A 25,732-nucleotide genomic window follows, 5' to 3' on the forward strand; every position below is an offset into this window, starting at 1 on the left:
CATTCAGGACGGACGATTTAGAAGATTGTATGTATGCTAAGAGCCAAATCTGGGAAAGTGAATGAGTTGAGCAACAAATCATAGTAGGGGGGAGGGAGCTTAGAGAAAATTTAGACTAAACCCCTGCCCTCATTTGACAGCTGTAGAAACTGAGGGTGGGGAAGAGGAAGTGGCTTGCCTCTTAGGTTGTTACACAGGTAATAAGCAGCAAAACCTGGGTTCGTAACGTATCACGATTTAAAAATACAAGCGTTCTCGTCTCTGAAAAAGCAAAAGGAGCAGAAGAGACTAAATAACTCTGGAGGCAGGGGAGACTAAAGAAAAGGGATCCGAGCTTCTGTCGCCGCCACTTGGCTGGGCACTGTAGTGCGGCCGGTGCGGAGCTCTCCCCGCAAGCCGCAAGCCCTTCGAGGACTTACTCAGCCTCCCACCCAACTGACTCCGGCTCGCGGCTGGCCGCTCCTCCCTCTCCAGGCCCTGGTTGGCCCGGGCGCTGCCTAGCGCAGAGGCAGCGGGAGGAGCCGAGCCTGCCCAACCCGGACGACTCCCCCCGCTCCCTTCCCGTCCCCCCACCCCTGAGGCTGGCACTCGGGTGGCAGAAGCAGCGCGCACGGTTGCGGGCTTCCGGCCTCAGAGAGGCAAGCACAGGAGCGGCAGCAGCCTCCGGAGCAACAGCCGGCCTTGCGGGTGGCACATCCAGTGGACTCATCCTCCGCTGCCCCAGCTCGTCACCGCCTGCTCTGTCCTGAGTGGCCGGAGGCTTCCGACCTCTTGGGACTCCCACCGCCAACATCAAAAGCCCCTCAGCAAAGGATCAGAGGCTGCTGGCGCCGGCAGCTTCAGCATCCACCATGGGGAAGCCAGCGAGGAGGAGATGGGACTGCAAACGATTCCTCAAGAACAACTGGCTTCTGCTATCCACAGTGCTAGCTGTGGTCCTAGGTTAGAGAGGCGGGGATGGGGATGGGGACCGGGATGGGGATGGGGACGGGGCAGATGCGAGGGCAGATGAGGGAGTCTCTAGGGAGAAGTATTTGAGGGGTTAGTTTCTTGACGATGCGACGGCACAACTCCCGAACAAAAAGTGTGCACCCCAAGACTCGAGGTTTTGTGCAGCATGTGTAGCGTATGTATGACTGTAAGTGTGGGTGGCACAGCTGTGCCTGCCCACGGGCAGCCTTGGAGCATGTGTCTCCGGTTGGGGAATAAGGAGAGGGGGGAGGGGGCAGAAAAAATTTTTTAACCTAGGCACAAAATCCAAAGTCTTAGAGGTGGAACGATTCCCCAGCGATCATGTAGGAGAACCCCCTGGTGTTTTTCAGACAGAGAGAGATGCTTCCCCGAGCCACCTCCTGGCCACGTTTATCTTTTCATGCAGAAGGAAAAAGGGCTTTTTCTGTGGCTCCCTATTTGCTGTTCGCTGCCGGTTTTTACCAAGAACTAGCAGTGGGTTGGGGGGAAAAGAGGGGTTAGTGCAGGGAGGAAAGGAAGGGAAAGGGAAAAGGAAATAGCCCTACTGTCTGGCAGCGAAAATAATTATGGTTTTAAAAATAATCTTTGTATCCTTTAAAAGAAAAAATTCCGAATCACCATCTTCTGGAAGGGGCTTGAAGGTGAATGAATGGACTATTCGACTAAGGCTTATTTAGATGCTGAATGTCATAGTCTCCTGATGGGGAACTGGTTCTTGGGTATATGGGGATGTGAGTGTATATCTGTGTATAACTGGTTTATATGTGTGTGTGTGTGTGTGTGTGTGTGTGTGTGTGTGTGTGTGTGTGTGTGTGTGTGTAAAACTGGTTTGTGGGAATGTGTGTTGCCGACACTAAAGGGAGGGGGTGGCTGCCACAGCGATAGCAGCAAGTGCATTCATTTTCACAATGTCTGAAAATCTGCCAGTTGGATTTCTATATGAAAGAAAGAAATAGAGAAGAAGGAAGGGGGGGGAGGTCTTATGGAAAAAAGAGGTAGCCGGAAAAACAAGATCCCTCCTCCTCATTACCATCTGAACATTATTCTTTATTGTCATTTGCTCAGATGACACTCCTCCCTTTCTAATCCAAGCTTTCTTTCACTCCATATTTCTTCTGTTTTTTTCCCCCTACTAGGCTGCATTTAAATAGCATAATTCAGGCAACTTACTTGGCTAGGTGAGGTTTCAGTAACTGATCAGAGAAGTAAATTAATCTCCTTCAGCTATTTAATTTCTGTTAATGTAAACAGATCCCTACCCTCCTCCCCCAAATCAATAATAATTTGATTTAACAATATGTTAATGTGTTAAGGATCTGTGGTTTCTTCCGTGTATTCCTTTTTTCTCTATAGATCTCAATCTATCTACAACTTGTAGTTTTAGAGCCTTAATAAATATTTATCTATTGAATGTTGCTATATATGAAGATTTATAACTTATAGAATTTAGAGTCTTTAATTATTGACATTTACAAAGTGTTTTATGTACTTTATCTTATTTTGAGCTTTGTAGTAACCCAGACAGGTGCATATTGTTGATATTATCCCCATTTTTCAGTGAGGAAAATCAGAGACTCAAGGAGAATAAAGTGACTTCTTGTTTGTTCGTGTCAGACTTTTCATGACCCCATCTGGAGTTTTCTTGCCAAAGATACTGGAGTGGTTTGCTATTTCCTTCTCCAGGACATTTTACAGATAAGGAAACTGAGGCAAATCGGATTAAGTGATTTGCCTAGGATCACAGAGTGTCTGAGATCAAATTTGAATTCAGGAAGATGTCTTCCTCATTCCAGGCTGAGCACTCTAACATTGTGCCACTTAGCTGTCCACGATATGAGTTGGGGATATGAGAATCCAGGTCTTCTTGACTTCAAGCCATTTATTTACTCTAACCTTTTATTCTATAAAAGATAAACTTGAGGCTACTTTTTCTCTTCTTAATACTTCTCCTCTGTGTCTTCTCCCCTCTGACAAACTTCTATAGAGTTGGGCCATCCCTTCTGAATCCCAATATTCTATATATTAATAATACTGTTACAGCCCATGGGCCTTTCAGAAGGCCCAAGATTGGAATATCCCTCTGACCTCTGTCCACTTTTGGAGCCTGTAATAAGAGCAAATTTGTAAAAGTAGCAGGGACAAATGTAGGTGTTTTTCCCTTCATTTATCTCATGCAGTTTTTTCTAATACTATTTTAGCATTTCTGCTGGTCTTCATGGAAAGATATGAGACAGAATTATATCCTTTTATCATTAATAACTTAAATTTACTTAAGGTCTTGCAGTTCTAAAAAGCCTTTGCAAACATTTTCTCAGTGAATCCTTAGAACAATCCTGGAAAATAGGCAGCAGTAATAATAGTTCATGTTGATATAGGGAGTCAAATGCTTTCCTCAGAACAATCCTGTAAGGTTGATAATGCATAGATAAAGAAATTGAGGTTCAGAGGGGTTGTATAGCTCAAAGACAAGGTATTTTAGAAATGGGACCACAAATCGGGTATTTTGATTTCTCCATGTTCAGAGGACCTTCTGGAATTCTTTACCATACCAGTGCCAAAATTATATGCACATCAAGGGGAGAAAGTGGAGTTAAGAGAAGTCATATAGAATGACAGGATTAGAGCTGCAAAGGACATCTGGGGTCATTTAGTCCAACTCCTCCTCTTACAGGTGAGGAAACTGAGACTCAGAGAAAGTAAGGTATTTTCCTACACAAGAAGTAAGAAGCAGATGTAAGATTTGAACCCAATTCCACTGACTCCAGAATCATTGATTTCTCTGTTGTCCCACACTGCCTAGAATCTTGTGTGGCAAGAGCCAAGGCAGGAATTCAGGTCTTTCTAACACCAAATTTAGTGTTCTTTCCAATATGACTACATTCATTCATACAGAGACTGAAAGTTTTCACACATCCTCACAACAAATCTGTGTGATAATTTAGGTGGTGCAAACAATGCACAATGGTAAAAGATATTTATTTAACTCTTTAGAATGATAGATATATACATATATGTGCGGATGAGGAAACTGAGACTTAGAGAAGTAAGTGACTTCAAGGTCACATAGTTCATAAGTATTTGAGATAGATTTTGAACCCAGATCTTTTCTGACTCCAGGTTCAGAATGCAAGCTATATTCTAGACTGTCACAGTAATATTGTTAGCTTTAATTTACAAATGAGAAAACTGGAGCTTTGGAAGTTTTAAGTTATTTGTTCCAGATTCTTTGGCTAATTAAATATCAACACCAATATTCAAATACAGTTTTTCTATCCAAGCTCCATGTTCTTCCTGCTATACTGTTCTGCCAAATAGATGTGGAACTTGGTAGAAGCCTTTAGAGGACCTCAGGTTTAAACCATATTATATTGTGCTATCTGAAAACACAGGGGTTCTGCCAATTTTCCCCCAACCCAACCCAACGTATCCCCCAGCCTGCATCCCAGACCCTTACAATTTTACATAGATTTTAGTGTCTCTACCAAGAAACAAGTCAATTCAACTATACAAATATTTATTAGGAACTTAAATGCATTTTTAAATTTACTTGTGACATTCATTTATTTTAAAAATCTTAATAACAAATTCCCTTCTTCCTCCACCAATTAAGAAGGCAATAAATATAATATCAATTATACAAATGAAGTAAAAAATATATTTTCATATTAATTAATTGCCAAAAAAATAAGGTAAAAACGTATGCTTCAATCTTCACTCTTGAGTTTATCAGTTCTCGCTCATTAGGTGGATAGCATTTTTCATTGTCCTCTGGAATTGTCTTGGATCATTGTCTTGATCATAGAAATAATCTTGTTAAAACTGTGTACAATGATCTGGTTCTGCTCTCTTCACTCTGCAAAAATCCACATAGACGTTCCTAAGTTTTTCTGAAGCCATCATGGCTGTCGTTCCTTATAGCCCAATGGCATTCCATCATAACCATATATTGCCAATTGTTCAGCCATTCCCCAATTGATGAGTATCCCCTCATTTTCCAATTCTTTGCCCTCACAAGAAGTGTTGCTATATGTAGGTTTTATATATAGGTACTTTTATTTGAGATACTAACTTGTTAATGATATTGATATATCAAACAGTTTTATTGCCCTTTGGATATGGTTCCAAATTATTCTCTAGGGTGGTTGGATCAGTTCACAATTCTAGCAACAGAAGCACCTAAACTTGTTAAGTAAAACATAGAAAACAGAGAGAGTTTAGAAAAATATATAAATATTTATTGAACTGGAAGGAGCCTTAATGCAGCCTTCTCACTTTCCAAATAAAAGAGCTAAGACCCAGAAAGGTCAAGTGACTTATTTGCCCAAGTCTATGCAGGTAGTAAGAGACAAGATGTAAACAGATCCCCCTGACTTCAAATCTAGGGTTCTTTCCATGATCAAAAAGAGGGGAAAATATAATTTTTAGGTTTTTAAAATGTTTTTGCAGCAAACTGAGTGAACAGATAGGGGAAGAAACTTGACAAATCATTTTTTTCCTACTAAGATTTTAGCCTTTCTAGAGAAGACTAATCTTTCTCATTGTTCATTAACAGACCCAAGAAAAGAAAGTTTTAACCTCCAAGCAAATCTTAAACAGCCAGATTAAAGCATGGTGGAAAGAGTACTAACACGGAGTCAGGAACCTGGATTCTCCTATATATACAATTTAGACCTGGAAGGAGCCTCAGAGATCTTGTTGTCCATGTGGTTCTTAACTGTCTTTGTACCATGAATATGGTACTCTAATGAAGCCTAGAGACATTTTCTCAGAATAATGATATTAAATGCACTAAAATACACAGAATTATGTAGCAAACTTACATAAGTCCCAAATACCTTCCCCAGGAAGTCTTCCTCAAACCTTCGTTATTTCCAGCCTAGATGTTCTAGTAGAGCCCTGTGATTATTCCTGGTTGGCATCCTAATCATAAGTGATAAATAAGTAGATTTTTTTCTTCAGGATGTTCTTGAATCTCCAAATTCTAGACTACCTTACTGGTCCTTTGTTATATGGACTGCCATTTGGAAGCCAGATCCCCATATCCTCATCCTGCCCTGTCCAAATGGTCTTGAAGCTGAGACTGGATGACCTTTGCTTCGAGCTATCTAGAGATATCAAAGAAGGTTTTTACTAAATAAAGTCTCAATTAAATCACTTCAGAGGTCCCTTTTAACCCTGAGGTCCTATGATGCTAAGATAGGTTAAATCATTTGCCCCAAATTCTCCAGTAAACAATTATCAAGGCTGGGATCTGAACCTAGATGCAGTAACTCCAAATAAGGAGCTCTTTCCATCACAGATGCTCAGCTCCTTCCTGGCTTGTGACCATGTCTAAATTATGTAACTTCCTTGAGCCTTAGTGATTTTATCTGTAAAATGGGTAAAATCATAACTTCATTGCCTACCTCACAGGGTTGTTGTAATAAGTAAAAGGAAAAATGAATATGAAGTATCTTTTAAACTAGAGCACAATGTTATCATCATTATTATTGTTGTTTCTTCATTAATTCAATAAAGATTTTATAGAGGGTCCAGATAGTGGGGAACTCTGGGTGAGGTATAAGACCCTTTAGTCCAGTGGCACTCTGTTGACATGTTTGGTTTGGCTCCCCATCCGTCCTGGGGATAAAGAAGTCAGGGGGCATGACAACCTATGTTGTAATTAAAGCAGACATATACTAAAGTTGTAAGGAGATATCCAAGTTCTTTATGTGGTCCCACATGCAAAGTAAACTATAGTTAGCACATGCATAGTGTGCTATAGTTATGTAAGTATATTAGAGTATATGAGACTAAAAAAATTTTGAATAAATGGACGTCTGCTTAAACATCTTTGTGAGTTCCACCCTTCCCTTCTCACCCATGATCAGGATTCAGGATGGCAGCAAAATCCTCTAGTGAGCAGGTCTGGACAAGATTTCATAAGCATCTACTACATTCAGAGATCTATGGTAGACATTGGGAGGAGAAAATGATTGAGAAGATCTGACCCTTCTTTGTCATGACATTGTAGTTGTGTCTTAAGAGGATAAGATTCATATGCATATAATCATGTGTAAAATAAAATGTTATTCATGGTCCAATGGGCAAAGGCATTTGCCCTGACTTTATTTGTTATTATTCCCTGTGAACCGTTTTGTTTTACACTTCTAAAGGCTTTTGCAGGGTGGTTGGCTATTAATTTGTTAACTCAACTATTCATTCTGGCCTTTTAGCTATCTGATGAATTAATTTGGAAGGATTTTAAAGTATTATTTAGTGTACTTCTTTCTCTGTTTTTATGAATAAATCTCCTGATATCATAAAGGCAATATCTTGTAGACATTTGTGTGTGTATGTGTGTGTGTGTGTAATATGGTGAATTGTTTTTTGTTTTTTTGTTTTAGTAGAGATGAGTTTTGTGAGCTTACTTGTTTCTTTTCTCTTTTTCTGAAGGCTCATAAAGTACATTCATGCTTTTAGCTTCTCTAGAAAAAAGTCATTACTTCTTCCTCAGATGGAGAACTGAAAGGGACCTTAGAGATAACCACTTTCCCATAACTTTCCTAGCCCAGAAACTGATATAGTAGATAGAGCACTGGACTTGGAGTCAAATTTGGTATCAACTTTTGCTAGCTGTGTAATCTTAAGAAGTCACTTTACCTCTGTTTTGCCTCATTTTTCCACATCTGCAAAATGGGGATGCTAATAGTAGCATTTATCTGCAGGGTTGTTATAAAGATCAACTAAGGTAATATTTGTCCAGCAATTAATGCCTGAGATCACATAAATATTAACTATTTCTTTTATTAATCTTTTGAGACCATTTCCCTTTACCTGTGCATCACACACACACACACACACACACACACACACACACACACACACACAAAAGATAGTTAACTTTAATTTCAATACCATATGACAAGAACTCACCTTTACAATGTATGTTAAATTTTAAAAAACTTTTTTTTCCACAAGAATCATGTGAGGCAGACTCAACCAAATATTATGCTGTCCATTATACAGATGAGTACATGAAAGTTTAGAGCAGCAAAGTGATTTGTCTCAGCATTCCTAAGCTAGTAAGTCAGTGACAAGATTTCTCCTTAGTCCAATCTTCTTTCCTCTGCAACATGTCTTTTAATTCATTCAGGGAAGAAGATTCTTTAGCCTCAAGGAAGTAGGCATCCTTTCTACTAGCAGGTGACATCTAGTTTAAAGTTGTCCCTCTAAGTGGTATAGGGGTGTTCAGGGAGGATTAACATCTCCAGTGAGAGGGCTTACTGAGCCTTTTTTAGGGCTATCACCTAACTCTCACCTGTGGCTTCAAGAAATTGTAGCACATCCAGTAGTCATGCCCCTATTAGACCATCTTAACAGATAGGCTATGCCATGTTAAGGATCTCAAACAGGTCTCAACCCCTGGATGAGTTAGGGGGTGTCTACACCAAACATGTGACTTTCCTCAGAGGAATAACAGATGAGAGCAATTTGTTTCAATGGCCATAAAAGTATCTGAAGCAGGCACCTAAGAGTGCTTAGAGCTTACTCAGAGATCAGACACCAAGGTTATCCACTTTAGCCAGGGCTTTCTGACTTTCATCTTGCCCCTAGACTTCAATTATCTGGAAGAAAGGGGTGAGACTGACAACTTTGTACAATTCTGACTCATTTAAATCCATTCACAAGCAAGTTAAAATATCACCCTTGTGATATCATTGATCCTCTTCAAAAACAAAGGATGAACAACAACAATTTGATGGTATGCATGTATAATCTACATTAGCCTGTTTATTTTGCTAATGGAGAAAAAAAATTTACAGTATCCTATCTATAATCCTTTAATAGATCATATTAATCTCTTGTAGTTTATCTCTTCTGCAAAAATGGACAAATAATACTTAGTCTCTCACAAAATTGAAAATGTTTTGTAAATCTTAAAAGTATTACGGAAATATGAGCTATTATATGTTCATATTTATACAATCTCCTTCAAATAGCTATACAAATGTTAGTTTTTCTCATTCATAATTATAAATAGTATTGGCTCAATAAGAGGTAATAGTTCCATAGCACTTTAGAGCTTACAAAAGTATTTTACCCATTATCTCATTTGGTGAATTCTCAACTCAAAAAAAAGATAATAACTAATGTTTATATGGGTATACAAGGTTCACAAAGCAATTTTCAAATATTATCTCATTTTATACTTAGAAGTCTGGGAAGAAGATGCTGTTATTTTCCCTTTTTACAGATGATGAAACTGAGGTAGGCAATTGTTAAAGTGGCTTGCCAAGGGACACACAGCTAATAAGTGTCTGAAGATCAGGTCTTCTGATTCAAGGATTAATGCTCTACCCTGGGCCACCAAAGTGCATTAACTTTATGAAATGACATTGCACATATTATTACCACCATTATACAGAAGAAGCAGCAAAAAAATCAGATTTCAATGACTCCCTGAGGTTCAGGTAATATAAGTAGCCAGTTTTGAGCCCACATCTCTCCTGATTCCAAGTATACTTGTTAAACAACTTTATGAACCAAGATCACAGTTAGATTTATTTTATTTCTTTTGGCAAACCTTTAGAAGAGAATAAATATTTATGTATTGCCTATTTTATGCCTGGCACTGTGTAAGCATTTTTCAACAGCTATTCACTTGATTCTCAAAACTACCTGTGAGGTATCTGCTGTTACTGCCATTTTACAGATATGGAAACTGAGGGCAAAAAAAAAAAAAAAAAAAAAAAAAGTTAAGTGACTTTCCCAGAATCATACAGTTAGTAGTGTTTGAAGCCATATTTGAACCCAGATACTTTTTGATTATTGCCTGTGTTTTTTAAGAGCAATAATGATTTGATTGTATTAGTCAATTGGAAAAAAAAAAATGTCATTCCCCATTTACACTCAAGGAAGGTGCTTATCTGTATCATTCTTTATTTCACTAAGTCTAGGATTTTAAGATGTTTTGTTATTAATTACAGCTTGGAAATGAAGATCTATGCTTTTATCTCCTTGCCTTGTGCAAACAATCAACTTTTGTTCTTTTAAAGACACAACCTAAGCTGCAAGAGGCATACACAAATACTTTTTACTAGCTGGAAGAATTAATTCTTTAGAACAGGAACAAGAGAAACATTAGGTCTAAGATTCCAACAAGGACTGAATGTTTCTCAAAAGCAGACCCTGTTAGAGGTTGGACTATCAGATTCTCATTCTAAGATTGTAGAATTTCTTTATCAGGTACTAAAAATAACTTTTTCTGGCTATTTATACATTGAAGTCAATGGTGGCATGAATACTTCTTGTTCTTATCCCCTTAAAATGAAAGGACTCTATAAACTGACTAAGAGAAATAGTCTAACTATGTCTTATTAGAGTTTATTTAGGTCCTTTCCATTCTGAAGTTCTAACATTTAACTTCAGGGAAATTTAAATTTTTCTTATATTGATAAATCAATAAGCTTTTATCCAATCTACCTTTTCAGCCTTACTATATGTTACTCTCCTTCAAGGACTCTGAGGTCCTTTCAAACTGAACTTTGTGTTTTTCGTAAACAAAACCTCATCTCCTTCCATAACCTTTGCCCAGGCTATTCTCTGTGCCTGGAATTCCCTTCTCATCTCTACCTCTTAATATCCTTTAGAGTTCTGCTCAGATGTCATCATATATTTAAAGCCTTTTCTTATCTCAAACTTATTAATAACTTTAACTATTCGCCCCTATTATTTCTATTTATTTTTAAGATATTTATTTATATATATATATGTGTGTGTTGTTCCCTGATATATATGTTCTTCCTTCTTGAGGGCAGCAGGTATTTAACATTTTTCTTTATATCAAATGAAATAACATGTATAAACATGTAAATTTTACAAACCTTAAAGTTCCATATAAATGATAGCTGTTGTTACTATTATAATTGTTGTTACTGTATTTAGTGCTTTAACAAATACTTGAAGATTGATTCATGTTTTGCCAAGCACCTTAACATTTTTCTGTTCTTTTCTCCAAAATAATCTTTCTTCTCTAGATTTTCATGATTCTTCTTTCTCCTATTCTCTTCCTCCATAACTTTTTTTAGGTCCCTTTGAATCTTCATCCTTATCATACTAACTGTAGGTAATTTCAAGTATCTGCCCAGAGTCCCCTTATCTTCTATCCCAACATTTGCTTTGTGACATCATCATTATCTCTTGATAGATTGTAAGTTCCTTGATCAGAAACTGGTATTTTTTGCCTTTTTGTCCCCCAGTACTTGATATATGGTGTGTGCTGTTGTGAAATTAAGCCAGTTTTCTTCAGGCAAGTTTTCTTTTTATTAAAAGTTCAAAGTTTTTATTAAAAAGATGGTTGTTTTACAGTAATTAGGAAAGATAAAATATTAAATACATTTAAAGATTATACACATTTTAAATATTTTTTAGGTTATGCTTTTGTTAAAAAAAAAAAAAGGCTATTGCCTTTTGAAGTCTTTAGAAAATGATTCTTAAGCCTTGAAGGGTTGAAGTGTATATATATATATATATAAAACATATATGAATGTATATGTTGTAGATCAATAAATATATAACCACCATATAAAGTCATAGGGTCAGGGACCTAGCTGTATTTGCCTGCAGGTCATTCCTCATCTTGCCATATAACATACAGCCCACATAATTTTACACTTATCTTCCTAAGTTCTAAAGAAATACAAGGTGAAAGAGAGCAAGTTTATTAACAAATTATAATGTTAATAATTAGCTCAAGTCCCCATTCCAGATAATTAACTATTAATCATGTAATAAACTGGAGAAATGTCCTTTTTCCTTTAATAACTTCATTCTTTTCTATAATTAAACATTAAAATCACTAAATTTATGCAATTTATTACAAATTAAAGTAATAATGTAGTGAAGACATTTATGTATTTTGTTAAAGTAATAATGTAGTGAAGACATTTATGTATTTTGATTAGGACAGATATCATTGCCAGAGTCGCTTCTAATCTTCATTACTATGTATTTATTGATAGATGGCATGTTTCTTGCCTGAAAACAGGCTTACACAACTCAGTTTACTCCAAATACTTATTAAAGGGTCTTCAGATTCTTCACATTTCTTCTCAAAATAATAGTTAAATTTAGTCTCTCAATTAATAAGCTAAATTAGGAAGTTTTTTTCAATAATCACAAATCATTTCAAAATACACTGTACTTATCATCTCCTCATGAACTTTCCATAAAATTCTCTTGATAAGGTTCCTTTGAAACATATCCCTTATGGCAGTACTGACAAGTAAGAAGTTTCACATCTTCTCCTTTTTTTTTTTGTCTTTTCCATAGATTTCTCATAAATTGTTCTGAATCATAAATAAAACACACTTTTCTTCCTCCTGATTCCAAGCTTTTCTTGGAAACTGCTTTTCTCAAATTCCATTTACCTTCTTTCTGACTGCTAAAGTTACAGTAATAATATCTATGTTTTCTGTAAGAGGTAGATTGAAAAGGAGTGTTACATATACATCAGCTAACAGAAAGAGGGGAAAAAGCATTAAATCTGATCAAGCTATCTCTTGGATCTAGATTTTCCTATGGCATCTGTCTTTAAATATCTTATCACAAACACGTGTGAGGAAGGATATAAACTCCAGGATTTACCTAAGGGTCACTGAGATTAGACTAATTGTAACAAATGAACATCTTCCTGGGTAAAGAATTGTAAAGTTGTGGAAGTAAAATAGAAAATGAGGGTTCTGAAACATATATGTTGAGTTGTATGATAGTGGGGAAAAAAAGACAATTTTAAAATAGAAGTAGCTAAGTTGACTTCTGTAAAGCTTAGTACATATGTATTGCTCCTTCCCGCTAGAATGCCCAGTTCACTTTAGCTAATTTTTGTAAAAAGAAAAAAAAGCCTCAAAGAACACTAGTAGTCAGCTTTTTTCTCCTTAATATTGAAGTTTTGAATTGAGGAGCAGCACAGTGGAGTATAGAGAAAGCCAGATTCAAAGTCCAGAACTCTTGGGTTCAAATTCCATTACTAATACATACTGGCTATATGGTCATGGACAAGTCACTTCTTCACTGACTTCTCAGTATGACTTCTCAATACCCTGGAGATTTGTCTAAGAGAAGATTCTGTTCTGTATTGGTGGAAGTTTTAAGGAATGCATTCTGCCCAGCCAACAAGGATATATTTCATTCCTCTGATTTTTCTGATATTTAGTACTGAGCATTTGCTGATTAATTAAATATTATTTTTAAATGTATGTTCTGTCTCCTCAATTAGATTGTAAACTACATGAGGTCAGGACCCTTGCTCTATATGCATCTTATTCTGTGTAATTCATGAGACTATTCATATATTCAGTATTCAGTAAATATTTGCTTTAGTGGGCATTCTCATCATGTGGGTATTCACATCTGGTAAAGTTAGCATATAATTCAGGATGAAAATATAAAAATTCTATTTCTCTTTCTTTTGCATTCTTAATAAAAGCTAATTCCTGGTGGAAAGAATGGAATAGATTTACTGTAGTATTAAAAAAAAAAAAAAAAGAAAGAAAGAAAGAAAGAAAAAGAAAGAGAGAGAAAGAAAGAAAGAAGCATTGAAAATATGTCTTTGGTGACTCTCAAGAACGAAGAATTTCTATTGTAAGCAGATGATCATTTAGCTCTGGATAGAGCTTTTTATCATAGACTGGCTACAGTGACAAATCATTCCCTGACTTTCTTCTGCATTTTCCAACCCATCCCTACCTTTGCACATTTATCCCAGCTGTTTCCTTATACACACTTGGGTTATTCTCCTTCCTTTTCCTCTGCTGAGATTTTATCCATTCTTCAAATCCAGCTTCCTCTATGTATTCCTTTCTTATAACTACAGGTCCCCCCCCAGACCTGAGCTGTACTTAGTCTGAGACAGTCAATATTTTAGTTGTTCTTTAGCAACTAATGGGTTTTCTCTACAAATCAATCAATATTAAACACCTCCTGTAGAGAGAACTCTGTACTAGACTGAGGGATATACAAAGTTAGTTGATATTTGGATTTGGAGAAAGTTAACTAAATTAATTAGGTAAAGGACTTTGATTTGTGGACTTCAGTAACCTACAGAACCTAGAAGAATTGGATTAGTCACTTAGCCCCATTTTTCATACGTAAATTTTCCTTCTGGAGAAGGAAATAACAAATCACTCCAGTACCTCTGCCAAGAAAACCCCAAATGGGGTTCAGATTCAGATATGACTGAAAAGCATAGGAAAATTTCTGTAAATATGAGATGTTTCTAAAGTAATGATATTGACACAAAGCCAAGTTTTACTGTTTGCTTCATAATCACACCTGATTATGATCTCACTGATTATAACCATATTATATTATATTATTCTATCTTATACTATTCTTGTGTTCACATTACATTGTTTTTATGTCATATATTAACATGACATACCTTGTTTGCATGTAGTCTTCCCCAGCAAACTATGAGCTTTGTAAAAGCAGGGAGTGGGTTGTTTGTTCATTTGTTATCGATTTTTTTGTTATGTTTTAAGTTTTTTTCTGTGTATCTCCAATACTTAGCAAAGTGTCTGGCACAGTAGGTGTTTAATAAATGCTTGTTGACTTGACTGAAATAATAAAATATCCCTTCCCTAAAGAAATTTCCATTCTACTGCCTGCCAATCAATCTTTACTCTATGCTGGGCTATCATTCCTTCAGAGATTACCTTGCCTACTCTCTATATATATCTTTTGTATACCTAGTTATTTATATTTTGTCTTTCCTATTAGAATAGAAGAACAAGGACAGTTTGCCTTTCTTTGTATACTCAGGACTTGGAGCACCTGGCTCATCCCAAGCATTTACTAAATATTTGTTGATTATAAGAACAGTTCCCACTTCTTTTTAACTCCTTCAGATTTAGAAAGTATTTGCTTCACAGCAACCCTATGAGGTAAGAATTACAAGTGTTATTCTATAATAATAACGGTTATTATTATTATTTAGATTAGAAATAAAGACTTGGAGAATTAAAATGACTTGCTCTTATTAACACAGACAGAAAATATAAGAGTAGGAACTTGAACTCAGGGCTTCGAACACCAGGTATAATCCTTTTTCCTCTTTCCACACAGTATTTATGTTTCTAAAATTTAATCAGTTTCAAATGCTGTGTTCCTGTAGCATTCCTTCCCAATTTTGCCCTTTATTTCTTGTGAGTGAAAAGGAAGTCACTCAGAAGGTTTATAGCTATCCAGAAATCTTTATTGTAGTTATTTAGTAGTTTTCAGTCATATCTGAATCTGAATCCCATTTGGGGTTTTCTTGGCAGAGGTACTGGAGTGATTTGTTATTTCCTTCTCCAGAAGGAAAATTTACATATGAAAAATGGGGCTATGTGACTAATCCAAGCTAATAAGTGTATGAGACCAGATTTGAACTCAGGAAAATGTCTTCCTGATTCCAGGCCCAGCACTCTGTCTACTATGCCACATAAGGGCCCATCTGAAAATCTATTGGAGCAAAATGCCTTCTTTACTTGAGCCACTTAAGTATTTCAGAGGATGGCCCACAGATTTCCCCCCAACCCAGGAGTCTTAGCAATCACCTGCCTTTGCTAAGACTTATTAATACCTTCACTGGAGTGTTCTTGAACTGATAGCTTCTGACTCCCCATTGTGTCTCAGGGACTGGAGGTCGGGGCAGATCAATAAGATTTGGCTGGGGGGGTATTACCAAGTTGACATAACATGGAATTATAAGTGTATTGTTTCATCACTGCAGGGATTGGAAGAAGCCTAATTAATTTATGTTTTTAGTTTTAAGCATCTTAGATTAAAGAGGCTTTCAAAGCATAGAAATGTCTTGCTTTGAAAAACTCATTGAAAACAACAGGAATGACCCAGTTCCCATATTAATAGAATGAAAGATGAAACAGACTTCTTGCATCACATGCAGTACTTAATCAACTTAATACAGCAGAAACATAAATGGCATAATTGTGAACCTTTTGTGCTTAGAGCAAAAGTGGCTCTTTGTATACAAATGCATTTCTGGACAGCTGTTGAAATACTCAAGTGGACACTTGTATTTATTTGATCTACAGTTTTTCTTCTATAGCATGCTGTAACTACAATGTTTTTGTTTTTTAAAAAAAAATCAACCATTACCATTTAAATAGGGTTGTAAACTAATGAGTTTCCTATAATGCTAGCAATAAATTTCAGAGGTTTATTGGCACTTTGATATTTTTGCAGGTCATTCATATCTTTTTCCACTAAATCTATCAATGACTCATTATGACATGGAAAGCTCAGCCACAGAAGTTCATTAAGTGACAGCTCAAGGCATTGAGAATTATGATTGTCCTAGTGACAGGAATATACAGACTAAGCAATCAATCAGAATTTATTAAGCATCAGTTCTGTGCCAGACACTCTTACCAGGGACTGGAGATACAAATTAAACAACAGACATTTATTAAGCTCCTACTTGCTGTGAGATATTTTTTCTAGATGCTAGAAATACAAAGATATTCTTGTTTATTAAAGGGAGAAAAAAGAGAAGAGGGAGATGAGGGAAAAAGAAAAAGAGAGGAAGATGAGAGGGAAGGAAGGGAGGGAGGAAAGAAGGGAAAAGAAAGGAAGGGAAAAAGAAAGAAGGGAAGGGAAGGAAGGGAAAGGAAGAAGGCGGGAAGGCAGATAGGAAGGGATTGGAGACAGAATCATATTTTAATTATAAATATTCTGTAATACACTGTATGTACACTTCTGAAAGGCTCCTACTAATCATTTTGATGGTCACAGATCCATAAAATAAAAGATTCAGACAATAAGCTATGTTTTTGTGTAGATAAAAATATGAGAGGTTAGATAGGTAGCATTAATGCCAAAGGAAAGTATCCATTCAAAATTTTTTCTTAGTTGCTACATATGAAACACTGATCTATACTAGATATAAAGTAAAAAAACGATAAAGTTCTTTCTTTCAAGGAATCCACAGGCAAACAAGGGGATTCCATACTCAAAAATCTTAGGTGGCTTTCAAACGTCTATGGAATCAAGTTCAAACATTTTTGCTAAGTATTCAAGATCCTCCACAATATGACTTCAACCTAATCTCACTTATTCCTTTCTCCATACTCTAGATTGGAGCCAGAATGATTTATTGTCCATTCCACAAACCTACCAAGTACTTCCCTATACCTGTTTTGCTCATGATATTCCATAAGCCTATAATTTCCTCCTTCCTCATACTAATCCTAAATTCCTATCCATTCTTTAAAACCCCACTTCTGTGACACTTTCACAAGTAGATCTTGTTTGATTGGCTTCACATTGCCAGAGATTAGTCAAACTTTCAGTCAGACATCTCACAACACATGTATAACTATATGTCTAAAATATATATACTCTAATGCTGTGTGTTAAGTTATTTGTTTTATCCTCTCCTGTTAGATTATAAGCTCTACGAGGGACTGTTACTTTTAAGCTTTAATAACAACAAAGTTTTGGTATAGTTTGTCACGGTGATTGTGGTGGTAGGAGGAGGAGAGTAATAATAGGTGGTAGTAGAAATAGTAGTAATAATAATAGTAGTAGCAGTAGTAGCTACGAGTAGTAGTAGCCAACATAAAAATAATGATTTAAGTTTTGTAAAGTACTTTTAATATATTATCTCATTTAATTCTCTCAACAACCCTATATTTAATGAATGAGATAGTCTGTGCTGCTTTAGAAGAATCAGAATCCCTAGGGGGCACCAGCTGCTTATATGTTTTTATATTAACAGTTAAAGTAATCTTATTTTTCACAAAATGTCTCACATCTTGTTAAATGATGTCTGATTTAATGCACAGTAGTCTTTTATGACACTGTAAAACCACTCAAAATACTCAACAGTTGGAGATGTTTTGAGAGGGGAACCTCCTTTTTGATAGCAGGAAGTCCCCATTAGGAACTCTCTACTCAGATGGAATGACAGATCTAGTTACAGTGGGTCTCAATGAATGTTTGTGATGGTGCTTTAATTAAGAAAGATGCTTTAAGCAATATGCTATGGTGGAAAGAGCATTGAATCACAGGAGTACTTGATGCACTATTCACAGCCTGTGACCTTGACTTCATACATCTATTTTCTCTGAACTTCATTTTCCTCATCTATAAAATGACAGGATTGCAATCTTGAGGTCTCTTTCAGCTCAAAATCTATGATCCTTTGATCCTAAAATGATATATATTAATTCTGGTTAAGCCTTGATGACTGAGGCCCAGTGGCATTTTGGATCCCCAAATTAGATAATAGACCATGGAGACTGGTCAGGAATAGTCAATCATGGTTCAGGATTATCTGTAGAAACATCTTTGCATATATATGTGTCTATGTGAGTAAGTCTCATTTCCACATTAATTACTTGTAGAGAAATGTGATTACATTTAATAGAAGCTGGAACTGAAAATAATTGTCTTAAGGAGGCAAAGCTCATTGGCCTCATGCCGGAAAAATGCCAGTAGCCTGAAAAACTGAAAGTCTATGGTAGTCCCAGATTTGCTACTGTCACATAAATAGTTAGGACTTCAAGATCCCTAAAAGAAAATTAGCAAGTTACAAATGCTAGCAGGCAGCCCATTTAAAATACACTGTCCCTACAGAGTAGATTCCTACTGAAATTGTTTAAATTGGGCTTTTCTACTTTTTAATTTTAAATCTTAACTGTGAGAGAACTCACAACCCAGCTGTGTTGGACCAGTAATTCAGGCCCCCATCTGGTTCTGTGCATAGATTTCAAGAGAGCTCTTCATTAATCTTTAGGACAAATATCTAAATAACAGCAAAGTGAATATGTGAAGGATCTAGCCCCTCTTAACCTCAATTTCTTAATTTATAAAATGAATACCTTGACTTTTATGGCCTGTCAGTCACTTCGAGTTCTAAATCTATGAACTAATGAATCCATGTCTTCAGATTCCAATCACTCAATCTATCTACTGGGCTTATCCATCTCATCAATTTTTTGTAACTAGACCTGTCATTCCATCTGAGTAGAGAGTTCCTAGTGGGGACTTCCCTCTACTAACTCAAGAACTCTGCTCCACAATTTATAGTCTAGAGAGTTGCTTGTGGACATGAACATTGAGAGGTTAAACTGTGATCTCAGAGTCAAAGGCAAGCCTTGAAGCAAGAACTTGAAAGAACTCTATTCCATAGGCTGCCTCTCCTAAAATTTGTGCTCTACACCTCAATAAAATTGGTACAATTTCCAAGTGACAAAAGTGAAATTTGGAATTCAAGAAGGTGTGTGTGTGTGTGTGTGTGTGTGTGTGTGTGTGTGTGTGTGTATATATACATATATATATATATACATATATATATATATACATATATATATATATATATATATATATATATATATATATATATATATATATATATATATATATATATACATATGTAAAATATGGTAGCTTTACAATGTTAAGAGAACTAAGGAAAGTATTCAGGGTATGTTGGACAGCTCCTCCTATGGCAAACTTATAGGACAATGTCTCTGAGAATGAGCAGAAGTAAATGAGGTGCATCCTTTGAAAGAAGCAGTGCAACTTAATTCTCTGTATGAAGCCTTTCCTGCTCTTCTCCCACACTCTCTGTTAGTACCCTGTTAGTACCAGTGGCACTGGGCTTTGGATCCCCATACTACTTTGTATTCATTTCATTCTTATTTACACATGCATATTTGTGTACATCTTGTCTCCCCCCAATAAAACATAATATCTTTGAAGTTAGGGACTGTTCTATTTTGGCTTTCTGGATATCTCCAAAGGACACAGTAGATCTTATATATTCTTATTCATAATTGTACATTTAACTATTGCTGGCAATATTTATTGACCTATGTGTATATGTGCATATGGATATGTAAATCAAAGGTATTGACCCTTAACGGAACACAGAAGTTGAGGTATACCCTGTAGAGGAAAGATATGAAATATAGTATTGTGTTTAAAAAGATACATAATCTTTGAAAGGAAATATTTCCATTTCAGTGTGGTCTATGATGTTATCAGTAGTGCTATACACAGTTTTATTAAAGCAATGAATCCTGGTGACATATTTCATTGTCATAAATTTTAAAAACAGAGGCAGAAATAAAAGAACAAATAGAAGACTATGTCTTGATGCTCTCCCTTGCTGCTAGTTCCTTCCTATAAACTTGATCAGATTTCTCCAATAACCCCAAATCAGTTCTTCCATTCTATTTCCCTACCCATTTCCACCATCTTTGTCCTCTTTTACAGGATAGATAGAACACTGGATCTGGAACCAGAAAAACTCAAATTAAAATTTGGTCCTAGATACTCACTACCTTTATGATTTTGGGCTAGTCATTTTCCCTCTGAGTTTCCTCATCTGTAAAATGAGGGTAAAATAATACCTACCTCCCAGTGGACTTAAGAAAAAAATGAGACAATGTTTATAAAATGCATTGGGAACTCCAAGGCATAATATAAATGCTAGCTGTTGTTATCATCATCATCATTATCACCATGCCTAGATCATCAAAACAGTCTCTTAACAGATCATCCTACTCTGCTCTCTACTTTGCTCCAATTCATCCATCATACTACTGTAGAAATAATTGTTCTTATATATAAATCTAATCATGTCCCTCCTTTGTTCAGAGGCACTTAGTAGATGAATAAAGTCTAGAAGTCATAGGGCCTCTTGGCTCACAAGGAGACAGTCTATTTCCATGGAACTTATGCTCTAATTAAAGAAGGTAAAACATTAAAGAGAGTTGGAAAATGAGGTAAGGAGATAGAGGAGAAGTTCAGTTGATCTAATAATGAAGTGAGACATATGACAGGTTTCTCAAGAAATGTTCATCCCAGTGAGGGACACACCAATCAATGAATATACTTTAGGGTAATAATTCTTAGGTGGTCACTGAAGTAGAGGTGGAATGATCTACCAAGTGACTTGAGCTGGGAGTGCAGAGATAAGGGACCATGGATAAGGGACTTTGTACATGTGGGACTTGGTTGATATATTAGTTAATTTTGCCAAATTGCCCTTTTTACCTCTTTCGATATTCTTTATTCTTGATTTGATAAGTAGTGGAGATAGACTGTAATAATAAAAATTATATAAAAACAAAAAATATATATATTTGAAAAAGTTGAGCTCATTTTTGGAGTTTCTGTTTTATTTTAATTCTGTGAACTTGTGAAAAATAGATTGGTGAAGTAGATCGGTTTAGGTAGGAATAATAGCCATTATAATTTAGACATTATTCTTTCTGCTCAACTGCATTCTAGGGAATTTTTGCTGTCAGTAAAATAAATAATAAGGGTTTTAATCTGGCTATTGAGAATTGCAGCTTTTTCAAACCTGGATATCCACTTACTTTGTCTTTTAAGAGGACAGAAAGAAATTTTTCAAGTAGGTTCATTAAAAGGTTGGAATACCCACTATTGACTATGTCTTAGATACTGATGCTAATGCTATGTGATCACATACCATCTTTTATAAAGGAAGTTGACCACATGCATGTACATATGTGTGCAAATGTAGATTTGCATGAGTTGATGCATGTATTATACATGTATACACACATGTACAGCAAAACACATATGTATTCCTCCTTTCTAACACAATGCATATACATTATACGTACATTTAAGCTATGTCTGTTACATATATATGTATATATTTAAATATACAAAGAGGATGTCACAAGGGTTTTAGTATAATTCCAAGTTTTTAGGGCTTCCCTATGTGTATGTGTGTATGTATATATATATATATATATATGTAGAGAGAGAGAGAGAATACATGTCTATAAAGAGTCAGTCTTTGAATCAGTGGGATATGAGCTCATTTCACCTCTGACACATGCTATTTTTGTGATCCCATGCAAAAACAATCAAATAGATCTCCAGATAGATTGCCAATGTTATCCGTAGAGGGAGGTTCCATACTCTGAGGGAAATACTGATCCAGACATGTGGTTTCACGCCATACTATATGTATGTATATAAGTCTGTGTTTCTTCTGAAACACAACTGAGGAAGGAGAAAATTTTCATCTATTTACCAACGTATTTTTAGAGTTTCTAACTCCTGATTTGATTGAGTATCTGGTATTTTATCTACCATTGGTAAAGTTCAATGAGATATAATGCTGTTATGGTGACAAAAGCATTGGTCCAGCACCTATTAGCTGTGGGACCTTGGGAAACTTCTTTGAACCTAATCTGGACCCTCTTTTATGTATTGTTATCCCCAATAATGTGTGAGGATTTTCTTTTTTTTTCTTTTTCTCCACATTTATTTATTTTTAATTTGTTAAATAAAACAAGTATTTCCATAGTGTAGTATAATAAAAATATGATTACACATGAAACTCCAAATCTTTTATGTATAATTTGCTATTCCTTTTAAATATATAGTAAAGTTATCATGTAATTTCTTTTTCACCCCTTTTTTTTCTTTCCCTTTCCCCACCTTGCTCCCACCCTATAGATAGCTACCATTAGATACAAATGTGGGAGTTTTCTGCCTATATCCCTAGCATTTAACCAAGTGCTAGACATATATTATGCACTTAGATGCTTTTTCATTCATTCATTCATCCATAAAAATAGAAAAAAATAATGCTGGCTATAACATTCTTCAGGGTTACTCTGAAGAAAGTACTCTGAAAACCTTAAAGTTTTGCATAAATATATTATTACTATTGCTTTATTAATGATAATTATAGACCCAACAATTATTATTATTGTAAGTAATAATAATTGACATAATTAGGCTTCTACAGGGAGGGCCCTAAAGTACCAAGGACTTCTTGATTAGTAAAGCAACTCTTGTCCTCTCCACATTCTGCTATCCCTTCTGAAACTTAGCTAGTTTATTAACTTTTGAAAAGGAAATATGAAAGGGAAGAAGAGAAAAGTAATTTATTAAATCATTACTATGAGCCAAATACTATGCTAAGTGTCTTATAAACATCATCTCATTTGATCCTCAGAAAAAACCTGAGAGATAAGTAATGTTCTTATTCTCATTTTAGAAGTGAAAAAACTGAGACAGAATGAAGTTAAAAATAATTTTTCCAGGATCACCTAGCTAATAAGTCTCTGAAGCCAAATTTGATCTCATATTTTCCTCACTTGAAGCCCAGCACTCTAATCCATTTTGCCACCTAACTATCCTGCTTTAGATTTAAGGTGACTTATTTATAGAGGCAAGGGGGTAGCAAAACTTTTTTTGAAGGGGGAAAAGTAGCCAGGGCAAGTCAACAAGTATTTCCTTTTTTCATGTCCTCTAATAATCTCAGAGGAGAAATTTTCCTCCAATTTCATTTTGCTTTTTGAAGTGGGAGCTCATGTTCCTAATAATTTAAGTACAGTGTTTCCCTTAGCAACCTCCTTGGCCTATCTTTTCCAATTCATTTTCTTTTTTTATCTTCTTTTCAGAGTCCTTTGGAACTTCTCTAAAAAAGCTGGCCAGCACTTTTCTAAAATGAAACATTTAAAAATTGGAAAATTGGAAAAAGGATTCTGAACAGAAATTTTTAAATAACTTATCTGACCAACTCCTCTGCAATAAGCATTCCACTCTCTGTCCTTACCTGGAGATATGAATTGGGCCCTGCTCCACAGAAACTTTTCCCCCTAACTCTGCCAAAACTTGGTCAGCCATATTTTACCTTTGTTCTTCTGAGTCAATGTTGGCAGCAACATCTGTGCAATGCATAAAGCAATGATTCTCCCACCTACGCTTGAAATACTCTAGTGTTTCTCCAGTTTTTTCAAGGAAATTCAGTAGAATTCATTTTTAATTAATTTAAATTATGATAGCTCATAGCTGCTATTTACAATCCTGTAGGCAGAACTCTAACCTATCCCTATCAAATAAGTTTATGAGAGGTAGAAGACAAATATGCTAAGAACAAAATAAAAATCTAAGGTGAGTGATGATAATAAGCATATTTACATAGATCTTGAAGCTCTACAAAAACCTTCTTTAAAATAGTTTTCTAAAGGTAGCATCCTAATCATACAAATTAGGCAAATGGAGCTCAAAGAGATTAAATTATTTATCCATGGTCACATAACTAATAAATATTAAAAACGGGACCCCAAATTCAGATTTCTAGTTCAATTCCAATACCAATATTCTTTCTACAATATATAATATTTTACTTAACTATGAAAGCCCATGAGTACAAACACATGCAAATTCTCTCTCTCTCTCTCTCTCTCTCTCTCTCTCTCTCTCTCTCTCTCTCTCTCTCTCTCTTTCTCTCTCTCTCTCTTTCTCTCTCTCTCTCTCTCTCTCTCTCTCTCTCTCTCTTTTTCTCTCTCTCTCTCTCTCTCTCTCTCTCTCTCTCTCTCTCTCTCTCTCTCTCTCTCATCTGCAGCATAGAATAATTCTAGAATTAGAAGGAAGAGATACTGCCACAACTCCTAGGAAGTTGAGAAAAACTATAATGTAAGAAATGAATTCCTGGTGAGCATATAGTTAGTAAGTTAGATAGAGCTAGGGTCAGGAGGAAAGAAAGAAATGTGACACAAGCTTGTGGGTTGAACTAACCAAACAAGTCACAAACGGGTTGAAAGAAACTTCCTTCTCTGCTAAATTTTTACTCCAGTTACAAATCTTAGCACCCAGACAGCCCACGTCCATAATTCAGGCAAGCAAAGACAAAAATGATGGAAGCCTTCCTCACTAAATGGCAGTAATTACATATGGAGAAAACCACATTTGGGGGAGTTGGTTGGATTTCCTCTACTGGAGATTTACTCTGAAGGGAAACTGCTTTATTGAAATTGTGTAATGAACCCAGAAGGTGTTTGAGAGACTTGTGAAACTAGTTATTAGTAAGAACAGCTCTGTGCTGAACTTAAGGAAGAGGTGTGGCATCTGAAGCCCAGAATTCCACAGCCTGCTATAAACACTAAAAGCTTGCTTGAAAGCTGGGCTGTCACCTCATGTGACATCATGGATTAAAGGAAATGCAGTTTATGTTATGTCTCTAAGACAACCTTTGAAGAATGAAAGGGGCTCTTAATAGAACCAGGACAGTGGAGAGGAATTGACAATGATATGCAGTAGCAAAAAAATAATAATTATTATAATTATAGGTTTACGCTAGTATTCTACTTCCAAGGGGAAAGTTTGAAGTATGAAGATTCAATTCAACAAGCATTTATTGAACACTTACTCCACACAAGGTAACAGCTAGGTGTTGAAGTGGCTAAAGTGATAGATGTAGAGTTAAAAAGTTCTAAATTAAAATCCTATGCACTTAATAGCTTTGTGACCCTGGGAAACACACTTAACTTCTGTTTCAGTTTCTTCTTCTGTAAAATAAAGATAAGATAGCATCTGCTTCCCAGAATTTTAATAAGGATAAAATAAAATAATATTTATGAAGCACTTGTAGACTTTAAGGTATCATATAAGTGCTAACTTTTATTATTATCACGATTACTATTAAAAAGGCAAAGCACTGTACATCATTTAAACAAATAAGTAAATACATTATGATTTGGAGAGTGAGAAAAGTAACAAGTCCTGAGTATATGGAAAGGTTTTAGTTAAGAGATGGGATCTAAGTTGATCCTTGAAAGAAGCTAAAAATTCTGTTGTGTAGAATGGTTTTTTGTTGTTCAGTCATTCAAGTTTGTCTGACTCTTTATGACCCCATCAGCTATATAGCACACTAGGCCCTTCAGGCTTTTCACTATTTTCCAAAGTCTGTCCAAGCTCATAATCATTTCTATAA

General features: G+C 35.8%; 1 protein-coding gene across 1 annotated transcript in view; it reads left to right on the forward strand.

Annotated features, from left to right (window-relative positions):
• Window positions 1–571: 571 nt before the first annotated feature.
• The window catches only part of SLC1A1 (solute carrier family 1 member 1), a 104,460-nt gene continuing 79,299 nt past the window's right edge, over window positions 572–25,732 (forward strand). The window contains exon 1 of the mRNA XM_074282837.1: window positions 572–942. Coding sequence (XP_074138938.1) covers window positions 852–942 — 91 coding nt within the window. The 5' untranslated portion in view covers window positions 572–851. The remainder of the gene's footprint in view (window positions 943–25,732) is intronic.

The sequence above is a fragment of the Sminthopsis crassicaudata genome, chromosome 1, assembly GCF_048593235.1.
Source record: "Sminthopsis crassicaudata isolate SCR6 chromosome 1, ASM4859323v1, whole genome shotgun sequence".
Lineage (NCBI taxonomy): Eukaryota > Metazoa > Chordata > Mammalia > Dasyuromorphia > Dasyuridae > Sminthopsis > Sminthopsis crassicaudata.